This window comes from Crinia signifera, chromosome 1, assembly GCF_055691185.1.
Source record: "Crinia signifera chromosome 1, ASM5569118v1, whole genome shotgun sequence".
NCBI classification, from domain to species: domain Eukaryota; kingdom Metazoa; phylum Chordata; class Amphibia; order Anura; family Myobatrachidae; genus Crinia; species Crinia signifera.
In genome coordinates this window covers 109,010,700-109,035,253 of record NC_139217.1, presented here as the reverse complement: position 1 = coordinate 109,035,253, position 24,554 = coordinate 109,010,700, and the positions used below count along the sequence as shown (strand labels likewise).

Sequence of the window (24,554 nt, the reverse complement as noted above, 5' to 3'; positions counted from 1 at the left end):
GGTTTTGTATTTAGGATACAATAACATAAAGCACATCTAACACCTACAAAGGATGTTTCAGCAATGTTTTAAGCCCATGACCACTATTTTGCACACAATCTTTGTATAGTACCCAAAATAATGACCTGTACCACTATCTCATCTGCTATGATTTGGATTTGACTACACTCTGGATGTAAGATGCCACCAATCACATTATTGCACTCTCATCTCTCTAACAAAGGATTCCTACATCTGCTTATGACACTGTAAAATCATATATATATAAAAAGTTATGCATGTTTGTTCACAAGCTAATTTATCATGTTTGGGCCATTCACACATCTTTTTTTAGGGAGGACACATATGCATTCCTACACAAATGTACCTTTTCACCCTTGTTTGTCTGCCTCACCCACTCCATGAGGAAAGCATTGTTCTGGACCTGCTTTTACCTACTACTGTAGGAGCTACCTCACCTGCACACAAACTGCTTTCTCACCTATTAAGTTGCTCTGCACATGTGCTGACACAAACTAATTAGCAGGGAAAAGTTGGATAGGAACATGGGAATGGCCATGGAGAGGGTTACACATGGGAAACTTCGACCACACTTCCACACAGGGCCGTTTCTACAGGCGGACAAGCCGTGCAGCAGCCCGGGGCGCCGCACGGCTTGTCCACCTCTTTTAAACAGCCGGGGCGCCCGGCCGGCAGCTGAGCTCACCCCATTGACGCCCGCCCGTCGCCGCCTCCGCCGTCGCTGCCTCCGCCCCCCTCCCTCCCCCTCTCCCTCCCCCTCTCCCTCCCCCTCTCCCTGTCCGCTACTCCGCAACGAACAGAGCAGGCACAGCCAGCGTGAGTGATTTCCGAGGGGAGGGGAGCGCATCGCGCGACGCTCTCCTTCCCCTCGCTCACTGTGTCATTAGGCTGTCAGCCAATCATAGGAGCTCGCGGGCTGGCAGCCAATCAGGAGCCAGCCCGCGAGATATGAATGGCTGACGGCTCAGGGACACAGTGAAAGCAGCAGCACCAACAGCACCAGCGGGGGACTGGAGGGGGAGACCCAGAGAAACAGTAAGTTGTGCTGCTGGCACTGTGGGGGCATATATGTGTCACTGTGGGGGCATATGTGTGGCACTGGGGACACATCCGTGGCACAATGGGAATATTTGGCACTGTGGGGGCATATATATGTTGCACTGTGGGGGCATATATGTGGCACTGTGGGGGCATATGTGTGGCACTGGGGACACATCTGTGGCACTATGGGCATATTTGGCACTGTGGGGGCATATATATGTGGCACTGTATGGGCATATGTGTGGCACTGTGGGGGCATATCTGGCACATCTGGCACTGTGGGGGCATATATATGTGGCACTGTATGGGCATATGTGTGGCACTGTGGCGGCATATCTGGCACTATGGGCATGTGTGGCACTGTGGGGGCATATATGTGTGACACTGTGGGGGGCATATGTGTGTCACTGCGGGGGCATATGTATGGCATTGGGGACATATCTGTGGCACTAGGGGCATATTTGGCACTGGGGGCATATATATGTGGCACTGTGGGGGCGTATCTGGCACTGTATGGGCATATGTGTGGCACTGTGGGGGCATATGTGTGGCACTGTGGGGGCATATATGCCACTGTGGGGGCATATTAGTAAACGGCATGAGTTGTGCGGCAGCGGCGTGTGGGGCATAATGTGTAATAAGCATTACGGTGTGGAGAGTATTGTGTAATTGCCATCACAGTGTGGGGTGTAACGGGCATCATAATGTGTAATTGTCATCACGGTGTGCGGCGTAATGTGTAATTGTCATCACAGTGTGCGGCGTAATGTGTAATTGTCATCACAGTGTGCGGCGTAATGTGTAATTGTCATCACAGTGTGCGGCGTAATGTGTAATTGTCATCACAGTGTGCGGCGTAATGTGTAATTGTCATCACAGTGTGCGGCGTAATGTGTAATTGTCATCACAGTGTGCGGCGTAATGTGTAATTGTCATCACAGTGTGCGGCGTAATGTGTAATTGTCATCACGGGGTGCGACAATGTGTAATTGTCATCACGGTGTGCGGCGTCATGTGTAATTGTCATCACGGTGTGCGGCGTCATGTGTAATTGTCATCACGGTGTGCGGCGTCATGTGTAATTGTCATCACGGATAAATAGTGTATAATGATTCAAGTAGCCTGTCTTTGTTTGGCCTTGATCTGTGAGGCATACTAGGTCACTGTGTGGGCCTTTATATTTTTATGTCACTGTGTGGCCTTCACACAGTGACATCACAGTACAATGACAATTCCTGCGGTAACCAATATCTGGACCTGCAGGTTGCAAAGGTGAGATGTAAGGTAATTGTTTTCCTGCTAGACCACGCCCTTATATTAAGCCACACCCCTTTAAAAAAACCACGCCCCCTATTTCGGCGCGCGCGCCGCAGGCGCGCACAATTGTTTTCTATGACATGTTCACTTTTGGGGGGGGGGGCGCATTTTCATTCCTTTGCCCTGGGAGCTAAATTGTCTAGAAACGGCCCTGCTTCCACAAATGTTCAAAAATACCCTGGTCAGTAAGTACACATAAATCTAGTATTTGTTTCACACAAGAAATGACACATACCACAATTTAGATTTAATTTGTAAAATAAATTTATTTGCTGTTCAGCATCACAGCTTGACACTTTAATGTGAGAAATCAAATAAACAAATAAAATAGACACACAAATAATAAAACAGCCAGAACAAGAGGTTGCATATCTCCAAACATGTGTTACCCTGCAAATGCAATGGTGAAAGAAATGGGGACACCAGAATACGTACTGCAACAACCAGGGTGAATACTAAGCAAGATACACACCACCAAAAAAAAATATCCTGCATTTGTAGAGGTCAAAATACGAACTTTCATGCCCATGGCACGCAAATGGATCGATGGGCAACTCAGGAAGCGGATGTCCAGTGCAATTTAAACCTTTGGGCTACAACCACAGAGGAAGTGAACCAGGTCTCATTTGGGCCCTTTTTTGCCCCTTTTAGATGGGGCCTTGGGGACAGGGGCCTTTGGCTCAGCTGGCTTTCGGCGTCTTCCCCTAGTCGACACAGGAGGGTCAGCCGAGGTGGAAGGTTGGGGAGCAGCTTGGGGTGGGGCAGCAGATGGGGGATTGTCCCTTAGGGACCTGGCGGTGGACAGCTGCTCCGCAAGAAGTTCATTCTGGCGGCTGAGGTGTTGGCCAATGCTTAGCATGCCAGCCGCCAGAGTTTCATTAATGCGGTTCAAGGCCTCAACCTGCAGCTGGTTTGTGGCCTTCCACTCCGCCAGAAAATCCGCCACCTGCTGCTGACGGATCGCAGCATCCACCCCTTGCTGCTCGATCCTGTCCAGCGTCACCAACAGGCTCTCATTCCATGTCTCCTGTGGCTGGGGCTGGGGGCGACGTCTTGGTGGAGGCTGGACCACTCGCTCCACCTGTGGCTCTGCAGAGGAAGATGCTGCCGGTACATCCTGGCTTTCTGCTTCAGCTAGGATAAGAATTGAAAACAATGTCACCATCACATACGCAATAAAAAATATCTTTCTAAATACAATGCATTACTGTGACTTACCATCAAACGCAGCATCAAAGACCTCCGCCGGGAGCTCACTGTCCATATTGGAGATCCCCCTGATCTCCCCCACATCGATCACGTCACAGGAGTCCAGCTCCAGGGGGGTATACTCCAAATGGTCAGGCATAGGACCTCTCCCGGTGGACATGCTGTGGTTGTACCGGTCAGTCATCTTCCTCTTCAGTGCACTTTTGAAGTCAGTCCACCTACAAGTTTAAAAATACAAATATCACCATGAGATATGTGCACCACTGTGCTACGTGTAGGGTTACCACCTAGTCCCTTTAATTCCGGACACATGTTACTTACACCGGTTCTGTGGCAGTTTAAAATTAGGTGAAGTGGAGTCTTGAAGTCAGCCAGCCACAGAACCTGTGTAATTAATATGTGTCCGGAATTAAAGGGACTATGTGGTACCCCTAGCTACGTGACATTTCCTAGTGTGGGTGATCTTATGTTTTTTGGCCATATGTGTCCCACACACACATTCATGTCTCAATTAGGAGGCATTTCAGTGTCTCATCTCATTCATTAGGCCACTAAATGCACATACATACATCACTATGCAGAAATGACATCATCCATGGCCAAATTAGGCACCTCCACCTGGTGTGAAACTACACATTCCACCATAGCTTGACAATGTGGTTATTATGGAGTAATTTAACTATGGAATGGCATACTGGGATGTGTAGTTTCTCACCAGCTACATGTGCACAGTTTGCTCATTCTTGTTTCATTAGCATCATATGGAACATGTTACAACAACTCTTTCAAAAACACACTTTCTCTTGTCCCATCACATACTTCACATGAGCAGAACTGTGCCCATAACCTCACATCACACCAATGGTGCATGTTTCATATATCAATGTGGGTTATTAGACATGGTTGTGTTCACATGTGACATTGAAGTGTAGCACTATCTACAAACACACCTTTCTATTAGTCTCAAAACATACATGTAACATATGTACACACATATGACATTATCAGGGGGACAAAGACCAGGGCAATTTTTCAGCAGTCTCCAGCAGGAACTGAGGCCCTTATTCTAGTTCACTCTTTCTGCCCAAATATTTCTTTGATGGACAAAACCATGTGCACTGCAGGTGAGGCAGGTGTAAAACCCCACCCAAATCTGATTATCTCTGCACAAGTAACACCTGCCTCACCTGCAGTGCACATGGTTTTGTCCATCTAAGAAATATTTGGCCAGAAAGAGTGAACTAGAATAAGGGCCTCAGTTACTGCTGGAGACTGCTGAAAAATTGCCCTGACAAACACACTAACCTTTTCTTCACCGCGTCCCAAGTTCTGACCACTGGTGACACCTGGTTCACTTCCTCTGTGATCTTGTCCCAAAGGTTTCTCCTTGCACTGGCACCCGGCTTCCTGGTTGCCAATTCAATCCATTCGCGTGCCCTGGGCACTAGAATTCGCATTTCGGCCTCTACAAATGCAGGGTTTCTCTTTCTGGTGGTGGTATCCTGCTCAGTCCTCACCCTAGATGTTGCAGCCTGTTTTCTGGTGGCCCCAGTTCTCTCACCATGCACCTGCTGGGTCACACCTGTTTGGAGAGATGCAACCTCTTGTTCTGGCTGGTTGCTTGGCCCTTGTGGAGCTGGTGGAGGTTCACCAGGGCCTGTTACTGAGGAGCCCGCTTGATCTTGCAGGCTACTCCTCTCTTGGGCCCTCCTTCTCCGCTCCTGTTCCCTCTTGTTGAGTGCATCAAGCAGGGATTGTGCTGTAGCTCTCTGCAGAGCGTCCTCAGCTGCGGAATCGTCTGAGTCAGACATGTTTGCAGCAATTGTGGGCTGCATCTGACTGAATATTTATATGTTAATCTCCCGCCACGAACAAGGGGGCGTATATTTTTTCCCGCAAGGTAGATGCAAATTTACGCCGATATTTCCCGCCGATAATTGCCGCTTAATTTACGCAGGTCTCAATGCACCTGATCAATCACCCGTATATGTATATACACAGGTTGTGGAGCATTGTGGGCTACATCGTGAAATGTGTGCACCTGTCATTCCAATGATGAGTGTTGTCAGCTGGTATCTGTTGGAGTTCGTGTATGCCTTGTGAGTCACATTTCAAAACATCACGTTACAATGCTTTCCTTACATATGTAATGTGTATGAAATTGTCATACAGCAACATGTCGCATTGTGGCCCTTTAAGCAGCGTAGTTATAAGTAGAGGGTTGCGTGTATTATTTTGCGCCTACTGTATATACAGTACTCCTCTCCATGCATATCGGTGCATCGTGCCCCCTTTAAGCAGCGTAGTTATAAGTAGAGGGTTGCGTGTATTATTTTCCGCACACTGTAAATACAGTACTTCTCTCTTCATTGAATTTATGCTGTTGGTTGTGGTGTGTGTATATCGGAACGGTCCGCGTAAGTTTCTATTCGCATCCAGTTTGTTACTGTAAGAGGGATTAATAAAGTTAATACCAAACAAACAATTTTTTACACCAATCAGCAAGCACCAAAAGTGATATATGTACCTGCAATTAATAACTGCGCCATTGCCAATATGACTTCCAACAGAGCTAGGCCCTTTTCCACCTCAGAGCTTTTGGCCCTGGTAGAAGTTATGGACCGTCACCTGGGGCCCAGGGGCCCATATGTTAGCAATGCCGACAAGCGGCGGGCGTATACTGCTGCCCGCCGCCTGATCTTCTCTACGACCGGCGTCCGCAGAAGCCTGGGGCAGGTTGAGCGGCACTGGTCAGACCTGCGCCGGCGGCAGCCGGTTCTTCTCAGCAGCCTTCGCCGCCATATTGCCCGATGTAAGTTTTGATTACTAGTATGTCAGCGTTTTTTAGCAATGTTTTGTGTACTTTTTATAAATATGTTCCTGAGTATGGGGGTGTATATGGGGGTGTATATGGGGGGTATATGGGGTGTATATGGGGGTGTATATGGGTGTATATGGGGGGTATATGGGGGGTATATGGGGTGTATATGGGGGGTATATGGGGTGTATATGGGTGTATATGGGGGGTATATGGGTGTATATGGGTGTATGGGGGTGTATATGGGAGGTATATGGGGGGTATATGGGGTGTATATGGGGGTGTATATGGGTGTATATGGGGGGTATATGGGTGTATATGGGTGTATATGGGGGGTATATGGGTGTATATGGGTGTATGGGGGTGTATATGGGTGTATATGGGTGTATATGGGGGGTATATGGGTGTATATGGGTGTATAGGGGGTGTATAGGGGGGGGGTTTAAGTAGTTGATCAGTTTTTGGGTGTAGGATATCAAATAGTTTGCATGATAAATGTCTGAAATATCACAGCAATGATAATTTTGAAGGTTATGAGCATGACTAATGTGAATTTTTCTTTCCCCCTTTTTTATGAAACCCAATCTTCGATTTCTATGCCATCAACATGAACATTTCAGCACGGGCAAGGGCACGTATGGAAGCCCGGGAGCAGGCAGCCCGGGACCAGGCAGCCCGGGACCAGGCAGCCCTGGAGGAGGAAGAGGAGGAGGAGGAAGAAGAGGAGGAGGAAGAGGAGGAGGAGGAGGAGAAGAAAGAGGAGGAGGAAGAGGAGGAGGAGGAGGAAGAAGAGGAGGAGGAAGAAGAGGAGACACTGGGTGCAGTTTGGACCCACACCATTTCCCCATCCCCTTCCCCCTCCACAACCCCCACCCCCTCCACAACCCCCACCCCCTCCACAACCCCCTCCCCAACCCACACCCCCTCCCCAACACTGGAGACAATGGGTGCAGTTTGGACCCACACCATTTCCCCATCCCCTTCCCCCTCCACAACCCCCACCCCCTCCACAACCCCCACCACCTCCACAACCCCCACCCCCCCCCCCTCCCCACCCCATTTCCTACCCCCCTACACCTCTCCACCACCCACCCCCAAACCTCTCCACTCCCCACTCACACCCACTACCTCGGGCCAAACTCAAGGACCATCCACCTTGCTCCTGACCCCCCCAACCACTGCACAGCCAACCAGCGGCAACCAGGATGGCTCAAGTAGCCGTAAGTAAATAATGTGTCTAATGTTGACCTACACATTTCTACACATAAACAATCACAACAACCACATATGTGTATCCAACATCAACATTAGTTGCAACATATCACTGCAGGCCGACCATGAGGTGTGTCCTGTCCTTCTCCAGGAACAAGGCTCCCCTTGGTGGTTTTTTTGAGTGTGGCCATGCCTCACCCCTTGAATAATTGACATAACAGTACATCCAATGAGATATCCGACATTAGTGGTGTGGTAGTTATGTGGCTCCAGGTGTTGGGTAACTCCAGTTCCCAGCATGATGTGCAACACAGGGCCGGATTATAATGGAGGCGCAAGGGGTCAGTGCCCCTGGGCCCCCCTCTAGCTAGGGGCCCCCTGTGGTTGTCATGTATTTTTTAAAAATAAAATGTTTAAGTTATGTTTTTTTTTTTTTAGCTAAATGTTTTGTGCATGGGTGGGGTAGTGCTGCAGCTTCACCTATCTGCCAATGTGACAATGATTTATGGTGCTGAGCATCGGGAGCCAAGGCACACTGATTGCACAAGTGTGCAGTGCATTTCTGGGAGTTGACTAAGTCCCATGACACTTTGCACCAGAGGACAGAGGCTGAGAAGTTTGTGCTGAGCTCTGATTGGTGGAGCTCATTACATGCTTCTCAGGTCCATGGAGAACAGCAGCAGCAGCTTAGTCATAGGAGGGTTTTTAATCAGAGGCAGCACTAGGACTGTGAGGTCTCCTCCAGAGTAAGGGGCAGAGGGACAAACACAGGCTTTTCATGTGGTGTGTGTATATATATATATATATGGGGTCTATTATTATTCCGAGTGCCGCCAACCCCCTGTCTATATATATATATATATATATATATATATATATCCCCTGCAGGTAACCATTGACCAAGTTTATTCTGCCTTTACTCTATGTTTTGACAGTATAATATTCGCCCATGCAGTGTGCGGCCAGTAACTAATGCGTTCTTACAATGTTAAATGCACCCCCATGCCACCCCCACTATCAACGCCAACCCGAATCGCGGCAAGCGCAGCGAGCCCGCGAGGGGCGGTGGTACGCGTCCTCCGACCTTTTCATACCCCCACTATCCACGTCGGCGTGGAGTCGATTTTAGATAGTGAAGCGAGCCCGAAGCGTGGCGAGCGCACGCGTATTACTTTACATGTATTCCACGGCCGCTCGCCACGCTTCGGGCTCGGTAGCCTGCTGCGCTCGCCACACTATCTAAAATCAACTCCACGCCGACATGGATAGTGGGGGTATGAAAAGGTCGGAGGACGCGTACCGCCGCCCCTCGCCGGCTCGCTGCGCTCGCCACACTTCGGGTTGGCGTTTATAGTGGGGGTGGCGTGGGGGTGCATTTAACATTGTAAGCACCCGTTAGGGTGCTTATACAAATAAAAATCGTATCGCATCGCATACCATATTTAGGCTTATGGTATACGATGAGATGGGCGCCATGCTACCATTTTTTCTAACATTTGCCCTGAACCTACCTCCCTCCAGTTTCAGATCATGTCCTCATGTTCTATTACTTATTTTCCTTTGAAGAAAATTTCCCTCCTGTACTATGTTAAAACCCTTGATATATTTGAAGATTTCTATCATGTCCCACCTTTCACTTCTCTGCTCCAAATTATACATGTTAAGATCTTTTAGTCTTTCCAGGTACGTTTTGTGATGTAGGCCTGCACCATTTTAGTTGCCCTTCTTTGTACACTCTCTAATGTATTTATATCCTTCTGAAGATATGGTCTCCAGAACTGGACACAGTATTCCAGATGAGACTGAACCAATGACCTATAAAGTGGCATTATTACTTATTTTTCTTCAAGTAACACAGGTAGCCAATCTATGGCACACCAGCTGTCGAGGAACTACACATCCCATCATTTCCTGCAACAGTTTTAGCTAGTCCTAACAGAAAACTGTTGCAGGGCATGCTGGGATGCATAGTTCTACAGCCACTAGGGTGTCAGAGAATGCATATAAATGCAAAGATTTTTTTAATGCTAGTTTTCTGTAGCCATGTCTAAAGCTGGGTGCACACTATCCAATTTTAATGAACGATATGCACGATAACGTTATCGTTAACAAAATCATTCTTCATTTTGTTCAGTGTGTACCCACTACATCATTAACGATGTGCGCTCCTGTGGATCATTAACGATATGCCCGATCGTCTGAACATGCAGTCCAATCTCATGATATCACCCATGTTCTGCGATACCGGTGATGGCTCTGTATGATACCGTTCAGTGTTTATCTTCAGGTCGTTCATTTTCGCGGGTGACAAATATGGTACAGTATGTACGGACCTTTAATATCATTAATAGCATTTGTGTAGTATGTTATGAATAGAAATAGACCTAGCAAGCTATTGTTTTTCTGAAAACCTTTGGACATTAGATAGCCGCTGCCCAGTGTGAGTGAAATCCAGCCCCATGCAAGCCTGCAAATTGCTCAGCACAGCTTGTGAAAAGCAGCTGAATTGGTGATTAGCGGCAAAACCATTCACAAGCTGCTCACCATCAAATGATTTTTTTCAGTGTGTGCAGTCTGTTCGTAGCTCAGGACTTAAGGTGCCCATACACTAGTAAGATTTATCTGCAGATCTGGCTGATTAGAACAAAAACATGGTTATGGATGAGTGACAGTTTGTCAGTTTTCCAGCATTTCCAAGCAAATGGTCAACTGTCATTTGCTCTCATCCATAACCATGTTTTTGTTCCAACCAGCCAGATCTGAAGATAAATCTGCCTGTGTATGGCCACCTTTACTTGGCAGCTGCGATAGAAGCAGTTGGATCAGGGCCAGAGCTGACATCACACTCCTCCCCCTCAAATTCCTGGGCACGCCTGCTTTTTCCCTGACACTATCAGAAAACGGCCAGTTACCACCCCAAGCGCTGGATTTCTGTCAATCAACTTGCGTACGCCAGTGATAACAATATATTTGCAGGATTTTATCACGGGATGGCCTTGCGTATGCTTGTTATGATCTTTACGCATGTGCAGCCTAACAATAATCACCAGGCCAATGAATTCGCAATCAGTTCTGAATAGCCCCCCATCTTGGTGTAGTATACAATTTGCGTCATATAAATATGTTCCGTGTTGCTACTACATTTCATGTTGCATTTCCCAAATTAACATAATTACAGGCATCTAATAAAGCTATAATCTCATTACTATTGATACTTTTTAGCAATTTATTAACTTTTTACCCCACTAATTGGAGCTGTGTAAACATTTACAAATTGTCTTTCTAGAGCCTCAGATTTTTTTTTTCTTCATGGCTGCAGTTTTCCTACTTTTCCAGTAGATGCCTCCAGAGACCACTCAAGCTTTTCATTGCTCATTCTTAAATGAGAATTATTTAATTTTCTTTTTATAGTGAATGTATTGTCTATTGATTCTTTTCATGAGTGTAGAGGCATGGCAAGTTATTTCATTGTTCATAAAACAAATGCAAGCATTGCACACAGTAGAGCCCACAAGAAAAAAGAAAACATGTTTTTAGGTTCTTTGTGCTGTTGTAAGACCTTATTTTAGTGTATGGTTATTTAGATAATAAAATGTTTGAAGTATGTGTATTCCTACTTTGGATTTTGCATGTGCAGATATTTTTTTCGTGCTACATGCAGAATTTATCACAGTTTAGAGACGATGCATTGCAAGATGCCTTTTTGAATGTGTCCTGATAATGCTCATCTCCATCTTTCTTCACTTGACACCTAGAAACACATCCCGATTATCATGTGAGATGGTTTCTTTCACTGTGTGTGGGGGGCTTTACATTTGGAGTTGTTTTTAGGCTTAAGCTGGATTCACACTAACCAATCATTTTGATTGGAGAAAAAAAATCTGGTAATGTAGGAGAGCTGGAAAATAGGCAAAACTGGATTAAACCAATTTGCCTGAATGTCCATTTTTGACGTTTTTCAGTGTTTGGGAGCAAATGGTCAATTGTCCTTTGCTCCCATACAGGTCTCGATTTTGTTCCAACCAAAAAAGATTGGGCAGATCCTCTTATAGGGCCTTATTCAGATCTGAGCTCAGTACAAATGTGTTCGGAAAATGGGCAAAACCATGTTCACTGCAGGTGGGGCAAATGTAAGATGTATAGAGAGAGTTAGATTTGTGTGAGTTATTTTGTTTCTGTGTAGGTTAAATACTGGCTGCATTATTTTTACACTGCAATTTAGATTTCAGTTTCAGCACACCCCACCCAAATGTAACTCTCTCTGCACATGTTACATCTGCCCCACCTGCAGTGCACATGGTTTTGCCCATTTTCCGAACACATTTGTACTGAGCTCTGAATAAGGCCCATAGTGTGTTTCAAGCTATCTAAAGGTTAGTCCTCTAGATAATGTTCTAGCTCTTACAAACCCATTGTATGCATGAGTGCCATCCATGCAGAGTATACAACAACTTGTTAAGTTCTTCAAGGTTCTTCTTAATGTGTGTGCAGCTGGAAGGAAGCACGCATGTTTCTGTTCATCCTAGCATGAGTGTATACTTAATTGTTGCTATATTTTTACCTTCCTGTGAAAGTTTAGTAGTTTGATGTTGTTTCAGCCTCATATGTTGTTTCTGGATAAATCAGAAGGCCATATCAGGCGGATTGTTTAGTGGGTATAGCCCATTTGCGCACTTCTGCAGTAATTAGCTATATCTTCCTGTTGGCCATGCTACACAACCAACTAGATTATAGTGCATGCCGCTTCGTGCAAGGTAATGAAGGTTGGAACAATGTCCTTCATTACATCATACTGATGTGTATGCACGGGTTAATATGTCGACCATTCAACCAGCATATCATCCGGGTACACATGGCTCCAGTGTTTGACCAGTTTATGGTTATATGATAAGATGCCTTGTAGTGCCTCAGCTCGGCGTATTGTTCTTCAAACATGATTTGTTAAGATATGGTTTATAAATTGTTTGACATTCTCATTACTGCACTAAAATGCAACATCTTTATCAAAGCTCCTGGAGCCCTTCCCTGGTGTACATATGTGTCTATGGATGTGCAAGGACTGAGACTCCCACTGTGAGTGGCATCTGTAAACACTGTAATACAGCTTGTCACATCTATAGATGTCACAATTGGTCGCACAGTGGCAAGTTCAGATTTTCTGTCTGAGTATGGTCTTATGGCCTGATTCATTTTTGGTCGCTGAGCAATTCTGGGTGATTACGCAGTATGTACACGTAGTTTGGTCGCAGTTTACTTGACAGGAAGCAGCTGTTTTCCGGGTGTTGTGGAAGAAATGCAGGCGTGCCGCTGCCCATGCATTCTTGAGGAGGGTCTGTGACGTCATCAAAGACCGCTTCCTCCTTGTCTCTGTGGCAGAGTTGTGGAAGAGTCAGACTTACTCAATTTTGCACAGACTGGATAAATAATTTGATTGTTTGTGAACTGCGACATGAGTTGCGAGTGGATTGCGAATAGTGATCCATTCGCAATTCTTTCGCAATTTAGTAAGGGAAGCCTTCTCTTTCAGACTGGGTGGTGGCTTTCTCCTTGTATTTCTCTACAAATTTGCAGATCAGTGATCAGGTTTTAAATAGGCCCCTTTTGTGATTAAACTTAAGTACAGTATATGCTGAATCGTATTACTATACAGTAAATGTATAGTAACTAATATCCTGATTAAAGCTAATTGCTTGAACATACTGGGGGCAATTCAATTGTTTTGACCACATTTCAGCTTGCACACCCCTTAAAAATTCATCGGTTTGGGTGTTCATTACTTTGACTTTGTGTTGAGCTGCTTTAGGTTGCTAAATCCTGATCAATTGGGCATGAGAGGCACAATTAATTAAATTAACTATTATGACTTACAAAACAATTGAATTCCCCTCAATATATTCAGTTGTAATATAGTTTGTATAACTTTATTATGTCTGTGCCTAATGACTAATGTCTGCTGCCACACTGCTTCATTAATCAATGACAAGATCAAAAGTGCCAAATGTTAAAACTAACAGTAAAGAGGCTACAATGACACAATTCAGTCTGAAAGGTGTCATCGCCCCCTCCCTAATATTTTCTTTCGGTAACAGGAGGCTGCGGGGATAGTGCAAGCTGGCTGTGGTACGCTTACCCACTTTTCCCGGAGTGCCACCCAATTTTCTACCCATTCTAGAAGAGTAGACAAGTATGAAACACACATTTATTAACATTTAAAAACTAACATAGAGCCAAAAAAGATTAGAGTTACTGCGCTATTATCCAATTAATTATTGCACCATGGATGAATACACTCACACAAATAAATTAGAATTGATCAATGGTATATCACATTTATTATAAAGATATTTTTTTATATAATATATATATATATATATATATATATATATATATATATATATATATAATATACAATATATTCCCTGTGGCCACCTAGGAAAAAAACATACATAAAACAAATATTGACATCACTTTGAATACATATATAATAAAAAATGAATTGATAAAATATTGGGATTAAATGCGTGTATATTTCTTAAAGACTTAAAGTGCTCCCAGTCCAGAATCCACGACCTGCTAACTTATATGGTCAAATGCAAATATAACCTCAGGTATTGTAGCTGTGGGTATTACAGTTAGTGTCTCTGGATATTATTTTTCAATTAGTTGAATATATAGCAGCAGGATAAATAGCAGCAATCCAAAAACAAGGTAACCCTGTTTAGGGTATTAGATGGAGTAATAGATTCTGTATGCGCAAATTGGCGCTTTTGTGTGCTCGATGGACTTGGAGTGAGTCACAGCTGGAGTGTCCCTCCGGTTGGTGTGGGTGAGTGAGGAGCTGGACCCTGGATGTTACGGCTGGTCACTGCTCAACCAACCTTGCCCGAGCCTGTAGTTTGAATAAGCAGTGGCTGGCGTCTCTCTCAGCCGACTGCCGGCTCTCACCCTGGAGTTCTTCGCTGGCGCTTGCTGTTACTCCCTTTGGCTGGTAGGCGTCTGCTCAGTTTGGGATGCTCTCTCCTGTGTAGCTTTGGTGAGCACTGAGAGGTACAGGTCAGGTGTGCTGGAAGGCAGGGAGACACTTGCTGGGCTTCCTCTAACGCGTTTCGCCCTAACAGAGGGCTTTTTCAAAAAGCCCTCTGTTAGGGCGAAATGCGTTAGAGAAAGTAACTCTAATCTTTTTTGGCTCTGTATTTGTTTTATCATTACATCAGTGCATGAGACTAAATCTCTCTGTGCACGGATGTAAGATAATTCTATGCACACACTTGTGCATAAAAGAGAACTGCAGCTGAGTTATACTTTTACCTATATAAAAAATTCCTTTTTTTTAATTTTTATAATTTTTATTTATATAAAAAAACTATATTTCTTGTATACATCAGATAGCGCCTAAATTAACAGTATTTTATAGTGGCTGTTTCATTTAAAAACTAACATCAAACATCATCTGTTAGTAAATTTATAGTTTCGCCCTGTAAACACAACATTGATTTTCTATTGATTTTAATACATTAGTAACCAATAAAAATAGACCACCTACTTCTAAATCCTACCCCCAAACCAAATTGTTGCTATTTCAGAAAGTATTAAAAAGCCTACTCATGTAATTGTGCTGCTGATGTAGCCTGACTGACAGGAGACATGCAGTTCTGACCCAGGCTGCACGAATGTGATCACAGTTTAAACTGACCCGTGTAACCCTGCCTCCAGCTGTGTTCACATGGCATTAATGTTTTATCTCTTAATGTCAGCCGAGCTTTTTGCATACTGTGTGAATTTGCTTTTTACTGTACATGCTCTTGAGATACTTATGTTGCATCACTAAGGTGCTTTTAAGTAGGTACTGTAGACTTTGTGAAGCTAGTGTGCGCTAATGTACAGTAGACCTACAGATGTGTCCACACACATCTATCCTCCTTGTGATACAAGTCACATTATACACACCATTTGAGTTTTGTGTGACTGAGTAGCGTTGGGCAGAGGCAGAACTCTGGGAGGCAATGGCGTCATCTACAGCCGGGCTCCTGCTCTCTAGGGGGCACCTCTCCTCCCCTGCAAGTTTAAATCAGTTAATTGAAAGCCATCAATATCGCTTCTGTGGCTGAGTTCTGAAATATATATGTGTCCACTATGTCTCTCTCTATATACAGTAGATATATATATATTTCAGAACAGATATATATATATATATATATATATTATAAGGTTGTGTGTGGGGGGGGGGGGCACTAATATATATCTTGCCGCCAGGCAACCGGGAAAAACATGTGCCAGGCATCTTTGTTTGTAACTTTTTCTGTTAAATAGTGTCAATATGAGCAAATCTGCTCCGAACTTCCATCGTACTGTAAAAAATTACAGTTAGGAGCTGGTTGGTACTTTATCTCCATACACTTTATCTCTCTCCACGTCTTAGTACACAGACTCCCTATGTTGCTTAACTTTCTCCAGCAGTTTGAAAAGTTGGGAGTTAAGCTCTAACAAAGAGAGACAAGTGTACTTCCGAAGGTTCTGAATATTTTCCTAGCTGCTTTAGAGCAATTATTAACAATAAATAATAAGTGTAAGATATGTAATTTGCCATACACTCTGATAATACAGTGCAAATTAAAAGATCACTTTGCTTACTTACTTTATTGGATATAATGATCTCACCATGATAATTATCTGTGCAATCCATGAACTTCCATACTGTATCTTCAAGACGGCTAGACCTAACATCCACATTTTCTTATATGAAATAACTGCTTTCACAGATATGTAAAGTTTCAGCTGCTAATAAAAATTGAATGATTCTGCATTAACAATCTGATCTGCTATGCTAGATAACGCAACTTGCATATAATATCAAATATCTTAAAAATTTCCAATGTATGCTTATAAATTCATATTTTTTAATGATATCATTTTTTCTGTTTAGCGTACTTTCTATACAGTATTTAGAAGTCTTTCAAATTGAATATTTCCTCTTTCACTGTATAGCTTTATGTGTACGTACAGTACATCAGTTTAACACAATGGGCAGAATCTTTTACCCATGATCACTTATCACTGGTAATTGTGTCGCCAGGGGGTTGTTCAAATGACCCCAATAAGCAAGAGCGACCTGCAGTATATGGGGCTTGTATTTGACCTGCCTCAGACAGACAAAGTAAAATCCCAGAAAACAGTCCAGTTCCTGTTCAAAAATTAGGCTGTTTCATGGAACCTGTGTGTTTTCAGGCAAATGGTTTTAATTCAGGTGACAAAGTTCGCTCCATTTTTAAAACCGGTCACACTTTAATGGAAAGAGTCGCAAAAAAGATGTCTGGCACTACAAAGGGCGCACTTAGAAGGGCTGTTTACTGCATAAGGAGGCTAGATCCATGTAGACACATCTGTACTTGAACATATACAAATGGGAGAATAAAGGGAGATTACTAAACTTTATTTACTGTACTGTAGTAAAAGAAAAAAATCACAAAGGGCCAAACTGCACATCAAAGCCCACAATTTTAAACTGCAAAGTATGAAAACGACATCCTGATTTTTTATACATAGCTGATATAGAAACCATTGTCAATTTCTTTTTGAGCTATCTTGTCCATCTGATTTATAAAAAAAAAGCACACAAAAAAAATCTTTTTGTTTAGTGATCATATCATACACCTAACTTCTCCTACAGTTGTTAAAAAGACCTGTTAAACATGGTAATGCATCAGAAAATGTTCTACAAAATGTGGGGGTATCAAGGCCTTGTTCTGCATCTTCTGAATTCCTGGCCTTGGCGTCGTGGACTGCCTGAACATCCTGAATGTTTTACAGTACATGTACATGTAAGTTATCCGACCCTGTGCCCTCACACAAGCATGCAGAAGACACCTTCTGTAACAATAACATAAGTTTGCAGAACCTTCTTTGACTGCTTACCATACTAACCAGAATCAGACCATTAGTACATAACGTCAATTGTACACACCTACAGTGTATGAGAAAAGAAAACAAGTATTTTGGTATTTAGTAGTAGAGTCATATGATTTAAAATTAAGCACTTGAATCCCAAAGTTCCCCAGTGAAATTATTTTTTTTCAAACACGTTTGAGATACACTTTGTACATATACAAATTGCCATGCTGCACAATGAAACATATATAAATCAGATATATAATAAAAAATCCATTTGCAAGGGTATTACAGCATACTACAATGAATCATGAATATCCAATTCATGAATGGACTTATCTCAATTTAAATAAGAATAGTAACAAAACTAATAAAAAAAGGAAACAAAAATATAGTGCAGCATGGCTTTTTCTATCTTTCATAATCCAAATCAAGGAAGTGTATCAATATCTCCCACAAAAGGAAGGGACGATAGTCATAAAATTTTAGCATAAAAATACATCTGACAAGCTTATTATTTTAAGAAATATTCTCTATATCACTCCAAGTTTCGCCATAGACATCAATTTCTCACTTTTAAATAACTTAAGTATATGAGTACTGGTATCAAGATCCAGGGAGTCGATATACTGTATATATACCCCATTTAGCATAATAAGAAGTTATCCCTCTCTGGATGTCATGAATTGTAGTCCTTCTCTCCAAGTAAAATAACACATTTTTAACTGTCTAGAGAGAAGAAATTGTCCAATTTCGTAAAATAATTTTCTTCTTTGCACAGTCACAACTGTTGAAAGAAAGGGAAGCATGGCTTTCTTCTGCCCCTGTTGATCATAATTCATAAAGTTAACACATAAACTGCCCATACCCGCTGCGATTTCAGCATGCGTTTTGAACTTTTAAAGTTCAAAATGCAATTGCATCGGCTTAAATCGCACCGTGTTCCTGCGGGGATGCAGTGGGTACAATATTGTAAAACAGGCAGGCAGTACTTTTTGTGCTTCATTGCATTGCGTTTTGCGATGCGTGTATGCAATTTTTGCAATAGCCACTTTTTCTTTCTGGGCGGCAACTTCTTGATCGCAGCAAATGCTTTTCCTCAATTTAGCGATCCATGCTGAATTAGGCCCATTGTCTGATGACTTCATAATGTTACAGTGGTATAACTAAAATATAGCTCGAAGCATTAATTATATTTACATTTGATATCTAATATTTTATCAACAATCGATTTTTTTATTTCTTACACCAACATAATTTTTAGCTTACAGCAGTGTTTTCCAAACTGGGTGTCTTCGCAACCTCAGGGACCTCGTCTTAATTGCAGGGATGCCCTAGGTTGTTTGTCCTGGACTGATTCAAATTATTTATGGTCAATGCAATTGGCAAAACTAGTGCTTGTGGCCCATAATAAAATATGTAGTAAAAAGAAGTGAATCCTATCCTATAACAAAACTAAACCTAAGGATGACAAAAACACAATTAATTTAATTTAATATTTTTTTTCTGAATTTAGAAACTTAGTAGCGCAATAATAATAATTCTGATACTAGGAGGCCATGTTTCGAAAACGATTGGGAATCATGGGTATACAGTATAACTACCTTGCTCTCTGCGTATCTTTTGAAGAAGTTTTGAGGGCTGATTATTTTGTCCACTTAGAAACCAAGCTTAATTTCCCTTCTACCATGTGTTGGAATAAGTTCTAATACATAACTCAAAACTACACATTTTCTGAGAAAATGTACACATTTAACATGGAGGGGGAGGGAGTATTGCTGACATGCTTATAAATCTAACAAGATAGGCCACCCCTTAGATAAGATTGCCAATGGTATTTCCCAACTGAAGATACTCTTCCATTATGCTGTAGTATGATAAACTTAAAAGCTTGGAGGTCCCTGTTCCAATTCCCTTAAAGCACCTGCACATCCCCGCGACATCACCACTGATGATCTGTTGCCGGCAGTCACTCTCTGTATCAAAGCTGGTAAAAGATAAAGAAACTGTGGGGCAGATTTATTAAGCTTGGAGAAGAGATAAACTGGAGATAAAGCGGAGAAAAGGTAAAAGGAGATAAAGCACCAGCCAATCAACTCCCAATTGTCTTTTTCAAACACAGCTGATTGGCTGGTGCTTTATCTCCTTTTACCTTTTCTCCGCTTTATCTCCAGTGTATCTCTTTCAGAGAGGTTACTGGTATTTAACTTAACTGGATTTTGAACATATTAAAATAATGACATATCTACCCCTGTAGATCAGACCTCTTCAGTTCATGTAGGCATCCAGGTGGTTACAAAAACAATCAAACCGAACATCCGATCCAAGGCGGACTGAGTAGTTGCATGGTGTACACATTCAGCTCCTCTGCGGTCATGCTTGGCACCATGTAATTTCTACGACCTTCTTAGGATCAGCCTGCTGATTGGCTGTGAGTGGCCAGACTGTGAATCAAAGCATCTCCCGTTGACTTCAATGGTAGGAGCCGCTCCATTGAAGTCAAAGATGAGAACTGATACAGTTACAGTTATGGGATGGGAACCACAAAGTTATTAGAGCAAACACACTGGTAGAGGTGGAGGCAGCTGGACATTTTTTAGGCTTGTCTGCAGCAATTAAGTCCCCAGCACTAATAATGTAAGCAACAAGGCAGCATTAATATTATAATGGCTGGTATTTGTTTCTACAGCCGAAGAGATATCAAAAAGTGTTTCGTGTAAACTTAGGGGGATGCGGTCATTAAGTCGACCGTCACTATGTCGACGCATGAAATAGGTCAACGTGCATTAGGTCGACACATGCATAAGGTCGACATGCGTTTTTTCCATACTTTACAATCCAAGTGGGCATAGAGTGAGATTAAAATAGTGCAAGAAGCATGCGAGGGGAAGCAGTACACTTGTACGGTCCATGTTGACTTAAGACGACATAGATACCAAAAACAATTAAAAACTCATGCCGACATTTTCCATCCCGAACTTTTTCATGTCGACATAATGCTTATCACAACATAATGATCATCTCGACCTAATGTATGTGGACCTCTATTTAATGTGTCAACCTAGTGACTGTCGACTTACAGTTGTCAACCTAATAACCATTAGTTATGTCGACCATATGACCCATACTTAAGAGAAGCGGTAGGCACTGACATGTCATCCTCCTGTTAATGTAACAAAGTGAGTGTGTTAAGGTAAATACTGTGGGGGAAATATACTAAGATGTGTATTCTACCTTCATATGATGTTGCTATGGGCAACAAATCAGTAACAACTTCTTATTTATTTAGCACCCTCTAAAAGATAGTAGACAGGTCTGATTGGTTGCCCATAGCAACATGTAGTAGAATTCACATCTTAGTAATTCACATCTTAGTAAATTTACCCCTGTGTGTTTTTTACAGGTGATCTAAAGTGGACAGCCTGTAAAATATAGATCAGGGAAACATCAGGATAAATAGCTATTTTATCGTGACTGATTGGATACCCCCAAAAGAGTCAATAATGTGTATATATAATCTATCAATCTTTTGATCTAATCTATTGATGTATCTATCACTATAAAACAATTTCTCTTCCTGACACTAGTGGAGGAATACTTTATTATCCTTCGGTGACCAGGTGGAGTCACCAGAGCTGCATGTCCTGGAGCCTTTCAGAGGAAGCCGGTGTCTGAACACTCCACTTCTGTTGTCTGAGAAAAGTGTTGTCCATGGTTATAAGTTGTTGTCCAAGAATTTCTCTCTGGTGTGTCCAAACCAGTCATTAAAGAGACAGCTAATGGTATATGTTCACCAAGATACTCAATTACAGCATATGCATTCTACAAGGCTCAAAGTAAAACATTTGGGACATCGCTTAAATTAAATGAACAATTAAAGTGTAATGTAATGCATGCTGTAACAGCCGTGGCTGCTGTAATTATGAGGCTATTTAACTGTTTGTTTTCTTCTTTGTGCAGTTATCAGAATTCATTCAAGCAGAGCATCTGCATAGAAATGCTGTGCCAAGGCTATCACAAGTCTTTCTCAGAACTCTTTACTCTGATTCAGAAGTGGAACGCCTTAAGGGACGCTGGAGGGCCTGGGTCAGCCATATGGCAGAAAAAACCCTTGGAGGAGCAGCACGAGAAACTGGATCAACTTCAACACTTCCTGACCAGGGCTGAGGCAGCCCAACGAGCAGGTAAAATAGGGAATTCTGGGAATCAGAGCAGCAGGAACTGAAGCAGCAAGAGCCTGAGGCGAGGATTCTAAATTGTTTCATCTCTGAGTTTGAAACATTACTACAATTTAGCACATATCAGCTTTACTCTTATCAGCCGTATAGCAAGATAAGTAGTAGATCATAAACTATAGTTAAAAAGGAAATTCTGGCATCAAACTGTGCTGTTCTAATCCTTTAAAACAAGAATCAAGGAGAGTAAGGGGTGCATATATTTTAACATCTCTTAAGGGAATATTTTTGTTTTATATGCACAAGAGGTCTGCTGGGAAGCTTATGTATGCATAGCATTGAGGCACTGTCATTTTTTTTGTTCTGGTAACACTGCTGCATTAAGCAATATTGCAGTGCCATCATGTACGTTCAATATACACTGTGCAAATGTAATGAGATAAAATCCAGGTGAAGTAATAAGCAGCTCCGCCAAATGAAATGCTATTCTTAAATATTATTCTCACTTTTCTTTCAGATTAAATATTAAAATATGTATTTATTGAATATGACGGGGGGAATATTTTGCACAGTAGCTTTGCTCATAACTATAATTTTCAGTTTTTCTGTAAAATCATTAGGCATGCCACCTTGGATAATTGTAATTGGTAAATAAAAACTGATACCAATTTGAGAAGTATGAATTAATTTAAATAATTTTTTTGCTAAATGTCAATTAAATGATATACTGTAGGTGCATGTTGTGTTCGAAGTTTATTTTGATATTTGTGTTTATTATTTTAACAAAGTGCTATATTAATGGATTAGCCTAAATAAAGTTAAGGTGCCCACACACGCACCGATCCCGGCGTGCGTTGTGGGCTTAACTAGCACACATAGCATTGCATCGTATGCCTTGTGCATGCGATGCGATGCTATGCTATAAAAAGCTAGTACAAAAAGTATGTGCAGCACATACTTTTTGTACTGTGCGATGAGGTGCCGCGGGAGCGTGCACCCCATCGCATAGCATCGCACCGCCGGGATCGATGCGTGTGTGGGCACCTTTACATTTAGCCCAGTTACAAACCATCATGAACAAGTTACATGGAGAACTGATCAGACAGATGTGCGATTCACCTTGAGCAGTGCCACCTGCCCACAAGTGTGGCACAGTTCACTATGAGTAGTGCCAGCTGCTTGCATGCGATGTGCATGTTCAGTTCAAAATAGGCTACACAGTGGCCATCTATTGGCTGAATATCCAATTCCAGCTAAAATGGTAACTTTATTAAACACATTAGTTAAAAGCCAGTCCAAATGGTGGTTTCTGCAATTTACTTTTCTGTTTTGAGATGTGAAAGTTTTCAGCCCATGAACACTACCTATCTGCTCCTCTCTGCTTCCTCTCTTATATCCAGCAAGTTTCAAATAGACCAGTACCCCTGCAAAAATAAATGTTACTTTCTGTTATGATATCTTTTAGCACACAGATAATTTGTTCCGTCAAGTGGCCTCTAGTGGTCAGTGACGGTACTTCACCTCATAGAGGTGAGAAGTAGTTAGCTATATATATACCAGATCAGCTTGGATTAAACACATCCACTTGCTTTACCTACTGCTAAGTCTCTGAGTGCCACTTCTTCACCGTGCATGTGTTCTGAGGGTGGCTATCCCTCATTCCCTCATAAGTAGGCACCGGAGCAAGTACCTATATATATATATATATATATATAAATATATATACAGTATATATAGATATATATATCTATATATATATATATATATATAGATATATATCTATATATATATATCTATATATATATATAGATATATATCTATATATATAGCCAGCTATAGATATATATATATGTGTATATCATAACACCACATCAACAAATTTGAGGATAGGTAAGTGATGGGGACCAGCATGTCCATTAATCAATAATCCAAATTATTTATTGCAAGAATAAGAAAAAGGTAGCAGTTTATAACAGCATAATGAGTCCGTGAGGCCAATCCACACCCTGACAGGCCGTTTTGGTGCCCATGCACCTTTTTCAAAGGGTGTCAAATGAATGAAAACAGAAAACAGAAAATGTAGGAGAAACATGTGGTTAATCAAGCCTTGCACCTGAGATCAATGTGCTATTGTAAAAGTGGCGACAGAATCCGGGAATGAAGGGGAATGTATTAGAGGATAGAAATCCATGTCTCGAAATAGGCTTTGTTTTTCAATTGGGATTGTGGGTATAAAAACCCAGGTGTTGGGATAAGTCTCTATGCCTTGATAAAGGACATATTGTCTGAAACGCGTTGGCAGAGGGGACTTGTGGACTTTGGACATCACACCAGGACTTGAACACCTGCAGAAAGCATCCAGGGACGCCTGTGGTTTTTCCATCCTATGCTCTGTTTGTCTGCTTTTGTATAGTAGACCCATCGATCTGGTGAGAGTCCATTGTTTACACCCAAATTCTTTTTGTATAATATTTTTAACTATTAAAACGTTATTTCACCATTTGGGCACCTATTTTCTGGTTTTTCTATGTGGAACAACTTGGAGAATATTGGAGTATCAATTGGAGGTGCACTACTCCCTCAAACTTGAGCGTGATCCGTCCACCATCAATTTAGTGGACCACTACTCAGGGTACGGTTCTCAACATATAGAATCTTTCTGTGCTAGAAACCATACCTAAGGGCATTACACTATATGGTTTTCTTTCCTTCCATGTCACATGAGCCATTATCAGGGATATCTGAGACGGAGTGACATCTGACTGCATGAATAGAAGGAGCGCTTGAAAATCCTGTCGGTATTTCCTTTTTCGAATGAAAACCCCAATAGCCTTTAAATAGAGATGAGTTGACTCACCTCTAAAGGCTATTGGGGA

The 24,554-nt window shown here is 42.3% G+C and overlaps 1 protein-coding gene across 4 annotated transcripts in view; it reads left to right on the top strand.

Moving 5' to 3' along the window:
• The window catches only part of TTC29 (tetratricopeptide repeat domain 29), a 233,339-nt gene that overhangs the window by 15,241 nt on the left and 193,544 nt on the right, over positions 1 to 24,554 (top strand). For all 4 annotated transcript variants that reach the window (XM_083171284.1, XM_083171270.1, XM_083171262.1 and 1 more), the window contains exon 4: positions 21,464 to 21,687. In XM_083171284.1, the coding sequence (XP_083027410.1) occupies positions 21,464 to 21,687 (224 nt within the window). The remainder of the gene's footprint in view (positions 1 to 21,463; positions 21,688 to 24,554) is intronic.